This window comes from Alosa alosa, chromosome 6 (genome assembly GCF_017589495.1).
Source record: "Alosa alosa isolate M-15738 ecotype Scorff River chromosome 6, AALO_Geno_1.1, whole genome shotgun sequence".
Classification (NCBI taxonomy): Eukaryota; Metazoa; Chordata; class Actinopteri; order Clupeiformes; family Clupeidae; genus Alosa; species Alosa alosa.
In genome coordinates this window covers 16,707,026-16,717,004 of record NC_063194.1, presented here as the reverse complement: position 1 = coordinate 16,717,004, position 9,979 = coordinate 16,707,026, and the positions used below count along the sequence as shown (strand labels likewise).

Sequence of the window (9,979 nt, the reverse complement as noted above, 5' to 3'; positions counted from 1 at the left end):
CATCTCCTCACACCTGCAGGTGTAGTAACTGTAAGTGGCGTGCCCCTTGATCAATCATGTGTGGAAAAGAGAAACCACCAGATTTTCATGGAACTATAAATAGAAACATCAGGTACTTCCCCATGATAAGTAAAACTGATGAGACAGAGATGTGAGGAACAGACATCTAAAATGGTTTAAAATTTCTAAAAATAATAATTTATACATTTTGTCTATGAAATGCACAAAATTTCAGTAAAAGTAGAAAGACTTACCAAACATACTTAATAATATGCTCTTTATTTAAAACAACATTATGGAGTATTCAAAGGAATGTGTAATCTTGCAAATGTAATATGTAGATAGTCCAAAAAGGGTTCAAATCGTTACAGCTCTTAAAAACGTATAAAAGACTTCAACCAGACGCATTTATCCTCTGTAAAATTGGCCTCAGTTGCTGCATCCGTTGCAATCCGTTGGCCTCAGTTGCTGCAGTTTGACTGCTTGATGCTCTTGGAGGCTGTGGAGCTGGCACTGGCCACCTGGCAGGACACGTCTTTGTCGCTGGTCCAGTCGGCCGTCTGGATGGTCAGGAGGCTGCTGAGCCGGAACTTCTTGTTGGGCTGCTGCTGAGGGGAGCCGGTGCTGATGCCGCTGCTGACCGGGTTCCCACTGACCGCCCAGCTGACCTCAGCAAAGCCCGTGGGCAGGTCCTCTGCCACACACACCACAGTGACTCTGTCGGCCTGCAGCTCCGCGCTGGACGGAGGAAAGAGGGTCAGAGACGCAGCGGGCAGCGCCGAGTCTGAAACACACACAGCACAAGACACACAGCAGAGATCAGCAGCAGTGGACACATAACAACATGTGTCACACACACAGACAACTATTATAGATGACGGAAATAGTAGCAATAGTAGTATCTCCTAAAAAATTAAAACATCTCAAAGCAACACAAATAAGATACATATTTACCACTGTCAAAATTACTATTCATGAAAAAAATAAAAATATCATTATAACCAATGATATATGATTAAATGCATAAAGACCTCAAATCTATAAAATAATGAAAAGTTAATTAAGAAGAAATCTGCTGACTAAAGCATTGAATGAAATGGGACAACCACATCATTCTTAATGCTTCCTCCAAGGTTTTCACAAGCAAGTTTTACAGCATTGTTGATGTAATGCAGTTCTGTCAAATATAAATTCATCACAGTTGGAACTCAGATTGAAAGTGAGTTATTAAAAATACAATATTTACAAAAATCCAGAAATATTTCTGGCACAGTAAATTTGAAAAGGAAAGTTGACTTACCAGTTACAATCAGCTTGGTGCCTTGTCCGAATACCACAGTGATTCATCTCATATCTTCCGTCGTACAAAAACCTCCCCAGTTTCAGAACTGAGAGGTGGAACTGAAACAGCATCTCTCCTCAGACCTTCACTTTCTCCACTTCCTCAAGATCACAACAGTCCCTCCAGGGTTTGGATTAAAATCTCACATCACAGATTACAGAGGTTCCACAAATAGTCACAGTACACACAACTTCAGAGATTAAATCCTTTGTTTTCTTTATATCCAACCTTTCGACATCCAAGGACACGATGTCTTGATAACTGCCATAAGCAGAACTGAGGTCACTGGGTGGGTTTTTGTCATGGTGGAAACCACTGTGATACCCACTCCTTAGCAGTGTTGTCCCATGTAGCACAGTAATATGTGGCTGAGTCTTCCACAACTACATTGCTGATGAGTAATTGATAGTCTATGGTTGATGAGGCTTTAGATGTGACATGGTCAGATGAGAAACCAGTTCCATAAGCATTTGGAGAACTATGAGAGTGATAGAACCTTAACACAAACTGTGGAGTATCAAGAGGAATCTGTTTATACCAAGAAACATGTTGGTTCTCATCTTTTGCAATGTTACAGTTCAAAGTTGCTTTCTCATCTGTTTTCACAGAAAGTGATAATGGTGTCTGGGTTACCACTTTCTGACAGCTGATATCTGTGGAGAAGAATGTGCAAAATTAATGTGAATATTTTGTTGTTGGTGTTGGTCTGCCTACATAATATATTGTCATTTATATCTTACCATGTATAAATAATATGAACTTACATGCCAGAGCCGTGATGAGAATGCAGAGTGTCCCCAGCATGTTGTCAGTGTGTGGAGTGAACGGCTCCTACTGTCCAGCAGAGAGATGAGCAGAGGTGGAGTGTGAGGAGAGGACACACTGCAGGACCCTCCTATAAGGACACAAGCAGCTGGGGAGGGGGAGGGATGATGGGGCATCAGCCAATCACTAGTTGTGTCTTGTGGTTATTAATCCATGATACTGTGCCAACCAACTGTAAATCACAATTGAACTTAAAAACGTAGGAAACGGAACGTACATGTGCAACGAGAGAATCGCTGGCAGTCCTGGAAAACAGAGCTGTTCTTTGAGTTCTTTTTTTTTGTCAGTAAGGGACTGCAGACTCTGCAGTTTAGACATAGTTTTATACAGTATGTTTGAGTCTTTGCAACTTATTTCATATATTTAATATTTTAATGTACCTTCCCCTTCCTTTACTGTGTAGTATAACTTCATTTTTGGTCATGGGATCTCAGCTTCCTTGTAAATGAATGCTTCCCTTAATGAACTCTCCAAGAATAAAATAATATAATAAACTTATACCACTACAAGACTACAGTACTTCATTTCAGCTCCGCAGCTAAAGGATTACAGTTACACAGGTAAAGAGACAGAAAGTTAAAGTTCTTCTTCCATGGCAGCATGGTGAGGAAAAAAGGTAAAGTCATCAATCTCTACATTTTATAGTCCATTTTATTAGGTTGTTATGGGTGAATGAAAAATGTTGATTTCTTTTAGATTCATCATCATAGAACTTATCTTTGATGCTCTTTGATAAACCAATACATAGCTACAAACTCTCACCCGTGAGAGTTGGCGTGAGAGTGTGTGGAGCCGATCAAATGAATGAATCTCACGGTCAATGCGTGAGAGTTGGCAGCTACTGTGTGCATTCAGAGCAACTGCACATTGGTGCTCCAGTGGCAGCATGGTGAGGAAAACAAAGGTTAAGTCATGCATCTGTGTATTTTATTGGTCATTTTATTAGGTCATTATGGGTGAATGAAAAGGCAAAGAGAACTTCTCTTTGATGCTCTTTTATAAACCATTCAGAGCAACTGCACATTGGTGCTCCAGTGCTGCTGATGCTGACTGAAAGTAGAAGTGAGTGTGAGCAGTGAGGAGGTTTTTGTCATGGGCTGAATCACTGTGATATGTTCTCATTGCCGTCCCCTGTGTTACAGTAATACACAGCAGAGTCTCCCACCTCTACAGTGTTAATGATCAAACTGTAGTCAGTCTGAGAGGAATGTTTTGAATCAAATTTAGGTGCTGAGAAGCCAGATCCATATGTAGGAGAACTGTTACTGCGATAAAACATCAACATGTACTGTGGAGTTTCTCCTGGAATCTGTTTATACCACCAAGCATAATTGCCAGTCACAGTTCCCAGGTTGCAGTGCAGCGTGGCTGTCTCTCCTTTCCTCACGGTGAGAACAGGAGGCTTCTGGGTCACTACAGTGACGCCACTCACACCTGAAAAGAACAACAGCACACATGTAACAGCCATATGCACCCTCTCCCATCCAGCAGACACACACTAAAGCCTGCAGTGGGTCTTACATGCCAGAGCCGTGATGAGAGTGCAGAGTGTCCCCAGCATGTTGTCAGTGTGTGGAGTGAACGGCTCCTACTGTCCAGCAGAGATGAGCAGAGGTGGAGTGTGAGGAGAGGACACACTGCAGGACCCTCCTATAAGGACACAAGCGCTCAGAAATCAACCAATCAGGTTTAGTCCCTTCAAAATGTAACAAAATATTTTTACCCCAGCTTGTCTATTAGTTTATAATTAACAGATATTTGCAGAAATAACATGCAATGGGACAATGAAATATTTATCACACAAATACATCCACAAATTAATCTTAGTACTCTATTATTAAAGTCTAGTTTAATCAATTAATTTGGGTATTCAGCAGCTAAATAGTTTCACCAACAGCTATTTTTGGTAATGAAAATGGTTTTACATGTTTTTCTGGTCAGGTGAGAGGACCAACTCTGTGTAGCATCACCATGTTTTCTCACATAATCTATCACTTCACATCATAATGTATGACTTTAGTCATCCAGACTGACATCAAACTAGTTGTAGTGCAGGATATTCAGTCAGTGTAGATGTAGCTGTTTTGCTTATTTATAATTAACATATGAGAACTGTCTGTTCCTGATTATTTGTTGTTTTGTTGTTTTACTTGGGGCAATGGTGATGTGATAATTAAAAATGTTCTTTTAATTTCAGTGTCTGAAGCAGACAAATCTATCCATTTAAATTTCTTAAAGATCATCCTTAAATGACTCTCATTATATGATTACTGTTCAGATACTGAGAGGACAGAAATGAAATTCACTGTCTTGGTTGACTGCGTGTGAGGATTCGTAAAGAGGGGTTCAGTATTTGCATTGTCAGAAATAGAGTGCCGAGGCCAGCAGGTGTATCCTGTGTGACCTGGGTAGAGCGTGAGAGGTGCTGGAACAGCCTGACTGGTGCTGGTGGGAGTTGGACACACTTCACACTCTGAAATATACAAGAGGTAAAGCTGTGTTGATAACTCACTTCATTCTCTAAATGTGTCCGTATCTTTCTCTCCTTTGGTCAGAAATGGAATAAAACTGTTTGTTCATACAAATCTGAGATTTCTTTTACTCCATAATAATAATGTTTGTATTAAGGTGCTGAAGATTTCAGAAGTCTTTGTGTAAAATGATAAATCACTTCGCTTTTTTACCTTTGAGTAAGTATGACAGTTTACTTTGTACATATTTTCTAATGAATAATGCGCAAGGCAGCACTATTTTTATTTCAAAACTACAATGATACACATTATTGTGTTTGGAGGGGGTTGATTGCAAAACAGAGGATATGTTTCAAAGTTTTAACTGTTGACAGACATTGTGACTGTATAAAGAAAACCAAGGCTTTTACAGCATTGTTCAAATGACCAATATACCATAAAACACCCCTTGGTCAGAGCTGTGCACCACTGTACATCTTTCTATACATCCTGACGTTCCCTTCTGTCAGGTCACATATGTATTTGCTAAACAGATTATGACAACTAGTTATGACAGCTAGTTCAACACATTTGCTTGTAATGACACAATCAATGAAGTAATGCCAATTTGTTTTATGGGGTAGGACTATTCAGCAGGGAACCAGTATAGTCCAACTTTCTCTCCTTTGTTCAGAAATCGAAGAAAACGGTTTGTTCATACAATTCTGAGATTGCCTTCACTTCGTAATAATAATGTCTGTAATATATTAGGTGTTCCTCGTTTTACCTTTGAGAAGAACAGGGAATGATCTTAGATCAGAGCATGGCTCTTTACTGCCACCATGTGTTTTTACTCAGAAATGCACACCACAAACTACGCAATTATGACTTACATTTAATTTCGAAATTAGGTCAAAACCTTTTGTTAAAATAGATAGATAGATAGATAGATAGATAGATAGATACATACATACATACATACATACATACATACATACATACTTTATTGATCCCCAAAGGGGAAATTCAAGGTCTCAGTAGCATACAGACATCAGACACAACATGCACTTACAGCAGAAAAAGTAATACAATAAAAAACTCCACTGTACAATAGAGAGTAGAAGATAAACATGATACTAAAATACTAAATACTAAATATACTATATAAACTAAATCAAATATCAACATAGTGTGCAAGCATGATAGGGCAGGGACTGAGCCTGTAATTCAGTGTGCATTGTAAGGTGTTCTATGAGAGTGAGTGTCATGGTGATGGTGCAAATAAGTAAGTCCAACAGTCGGGAGGGGGGTACAGCTGAGGATGATCGCTTCCTTGTTGTCCCTGCCAAGGGTGCCATGGTCGTGGACCCCTCACCAGACACAAGCTAGATGCAATATACAGTTGAAAGGGTGGGGATAGTGCAATATCAGTATGGTTTAAGATTAAAAATAAATATAGTGCAAGGCAGTTCAGTGCAATGATCATGTATTAATAATACTATTGTAACTGGGGACAAATTACTTCCTCAGTCTGTCAGTGGTGCATGGCATAATATGATTATAACATCTGAAAATCAGTTAGTCTGCTAGAATTTAGTAACTGTAATATCAGTACAATAATCAGTACTGATTTTTGTTGGATCAATTTAGTAATTGTAATATCAGTACAATAATCAGTACAAATGAGTGTAATTTGAGATAAAAAGTCTTCTCCATTTACTAAAAAGTTTAAAAATATTGTGTCTTTTAAATATGCCTTCAGGTAGGACTGGTCTCTGACTTGTGTTTATTGTGTAACTAATCTCCCATGCACTCTACATTGTTATACTTTTATAAATGAAATATATTTTATACCTATAGGTATGCTAATATCAAACACTGAATAGCTAACTGGCCTCTTGTACATGTCCTACCATCTCTCCACACACTATATGGATAAAAGTACAGGGACTAATGCCATCACACCCACAGGAACTTAATTGACATCCCATTCTCAATCCATTAATAAAGACTAAAAAAGTATCCTTTTGTGATGAGTGGAAAATATATTTATTTAAGGTGGACGAAAGAAAGTTCAAGGTGAATTCACTGTTGTGCAGCAGTATTGCCACATGGTGGCATTATAGTGCACCTGAGGCCTTTGGACGTCTGAATGTAACAATGATGAATGTACTGTATGAATGTAACGATTTATTAAAAACACATGGCAGGAAAAAATCCTTTAATCATATTCTGTGGTCAGATGGAATGAAAATGAGATTTTTGGCGAAAACACTCATGATGAGTTTGGTGTATGCTACATACAAGAATGACTATCCAGAAAAAACCCCATTCCTGCTGGTGGAGGGACTGTGGAATGAAAGACCTGCAGTAGCGTTCCTTCTTACAAGATGGGTGCAGCAGTCGGTTTCTAAAAGAGCTGCTTAGAGCTCCCACTGTCTCGTGCAGGGGGTGAGAGGGGTTGGCCATGATGGATGCAAGTTCGTCCAACATCCTCCTCTAAACCCACCACCTCAGGTGTCCAGAGAACAAAAAGTGCTTAACAGTGACCTGCACACACCGAAGGACCTCAGTCTTCTCAGCAGATGGAGCGACGTTCTTGTACAGGGCATCTGTGTTGTGTGTCCAGTCCACTCTATTGTTAAGGTGAACACCATTAGATAGACTTATACCACCTCAATCGCCGCTCCCTGAATGCTCAGTGGTGCAAATGATGGCGCCTTGCTGTGAAAGTCAGTCACCATCTCTTTAGTCTTACTGGTGTGCATCCAAAGGTAATTTCCTCCACACCACTCGACAATGTTAGCGATGACCTCCCTATATTCCAGACCATTCCCCAACAATGGCTGTGTCATCTGAGAACTTCTGGAGGTGACAGCTGTCTGTGTGTTTTATCTGAAGTCCAATGTATACAGGGTGAAGAGAAAGGGGGAGAGTATACCTTGTGGGGTCTCTGTGCTGTAGACTACCACATCCAACCAGATGGATTTGAAAGTAAAATCAAGTCATTTCCATCTTTTTACCATGTTACCAGGGATGGGCAGTATTTCTAATACATGTATTTAAAATATGTATTTCAAATACAAAATACTATTTTGTAATTGAAACACTTGAAGCGAAAACTATCATTAACTTGTTCAGCAAATTGAAATAGTCTGGCGAGGTGGGGCCACGGGTTGGCACATTCCCAGCATCCATAACCTGCTGTGTCTTCATCCATTGTTTCGTCCATGGTGGTGTCGTCTCTTATCTAAATCTGACCATGGAGTTGACTTTGGCGGAAAGCTGAAGGTGATTGCTTGATAGGCTGTTCCAATCAGTTGTGCCTGCACAATCCAATCACGTTTGAGAGGGAAATAACAAATTGAGGGTTTCCGAGATTTTTCTTTTTTCATTTTTTTTTTTAGAAGAAGTAACGGGTACTCACGGTTATGGATAGAAATGTAGTGGAGTAAAGAGTACAATATTTGCCTCTCAAATGTACTTGAGTAAAGTCATGAGTACTCCCCAAAAATGATACTCGAGTAAAGTACAGATCCCTCAAAATTGTACTCAAGTACTGTACTCAAGTAAATGTGCTCCGTTACTGTCCAGCTCTGCATCCAACTCACATCCACAGAGTCTCACATACTGTGGTCTGTTAGTGAGGTAGTCGGTGATCCAGGCAGCCAGGTTGCAGTCCACCCCAGCTCTTTCCAGCTGCACCCTCATCAGTGCTGAATGAATTGTGTTGAAAGCACTGGAAAAATAAAAAACATGACGTTTACAGAGTCCCCAGTGTTCTCCAGGTGAGAGAGGGAACGGTGGAGCTGGAACACCTGGTCGGTACGCGAACTGGAGTGGGTCCATCTCACTGCTTACCAGGCATCTTAGGTGGTTTAGAATGATCCACTCCATGCTCTTCATCAGATGGTATATCATGGCTACTGGTCTGAAATGGTTAGGCTCCCAAGGGTGTGCAGTCTTGGAGACAGGAACAACACAGGAGGTCTTCCACAGGGTTGAGACTTCCTCCAGCCTGAGGCTAACGGGGTGGTGATGGTGTAGCACCGACTGGTCTGGTCTCTAGTGGGCTGGTTCTGGGGTGGTAAGACAGGCAACATCAAATCGGTTGAAAAACAGTTTCAATTTATTCGCCCATTCCCTATCTCCATGTTCAGGGCATCTTCCACTGTCTTTATCATGGCCTGAGATCATTTTCAAACCCCTTCAGATGCTCCTCCAGTTTCCTCCTGTAGGTGTCTTTCTCTTCCTTATCTCCCTCTTCAACCTCTGAACTCCCCTCATCTCCTCTTTGTCCCCAGATCTAAAAACCGTCTTCTCGTTCAGAAGGGCCTTCAGCTCAGGGGTCACCCAGGGTTTGTTGTTGGGGAAAACACCTCACCCTCTTGACAGGTACAGTGATATTCACACAGAAGTTGATGTAGTCTGTCATGCAAGTTGTCAGACTATCCACATCTTCTCAGTCTGTTATATCAAAAGTCTCTGAGCGCCATGCTGGTCCATGCTCAGCAGACCATTTCCTTACATACCTCTTGGCTGGCGGTTGTTTGTTCACTAAAGGTATGTAGCCAGGAAGCAGATGGACTAGGCTGTGATCAGAACAGCCCAGTTGGGGGAGAGGTAATGATCTATATGCATCTTTTATGTTTACATAAAATAAGTCTAAAGTTCTATTTTCTCTAGTGTGGCAGTTTACATACTGTGTGAATGTCAACTGTGGTAGACAGGGAGGCATGGTCAATGTCCCCAGAGATAAGGAGGGCTTGGGGATGAGATGTCTGCAATTCAGACATCTCATTTAAGTATTTTTACTGCCCACAAAAAGTCACCTTAACGTAAAAATAGATTCTTCATTATTACATTGTAATAAAGCCCCTCGTTCTGATTGGCTTAGCTTAAACTAGTTAGCATGGTAGGTGAGCTGAAATTACTTGTGTCGGTCATGGGCAGAAAAACTAACATTGGCACAAACGGGCCAGTGACTGGCCTACCAACATGCCCGACCTGCTCTTTTACTTGTCTCGGGCCAGGGGGGCGTTGCTTATATTGAACCCTGCCTGCAGGTGTAGTAACTGAGTGGCGTGGCCCTTGATCAATCGCGTGTGAAAAAGAGAAACCACCAGATTTTAATGGAACTCTAAATAGAAATGAAGAGACAGGTACTTCCCCATAATGAGCAGGACTGATGAGATGTGGCGAAAAGACATCTCAAATGCAGTTTGGTTAAAAAAAAAAAAAAAAAAAAAAAAAAAAATCAAATAATCATTTATAGATTTTGTCTATGAAATGCACATACATGTAATTTCAGTGGAAAGTAGGAAGTAAGAAGCAGGAAGACCAGAAGAAGTCAAAGACCAAA

At 40.7% G+C, this 9,979-nt stretch overlaps 1 protein-coding gene across 1 annotated transcript; it reads right to left on the bottom strand.

The window, feature by feature from the left end:
* Window positions 1-287: 287 nt before the first annotated feature.
* Window positions 288-3,777, bottom strand: LOC125296238 (immunoglobulin lambda-1 light chain-like). Its single transcript, XM_048246030.1, has 4 exons — window positions 3,689-3,777; window positions 3,280-3,601; window positions 1,301-1,338; window positions 288-784 (listed from the first exon to the last, which is right to left on the bottom strand). Exons 1-4 carry the CDS (start codon window positions 3,726-3,728, stop codon window positions 462-464), a joined length of 723 nt encoding a protein of 240 aa, XP_048101987.1. The 5' UTR covers window positions 3,729-3,777; the 3' UTR covers window positions 288-461.
* Window positions 3,778-9,979: the final 6,202 nt, after the last annotated feature.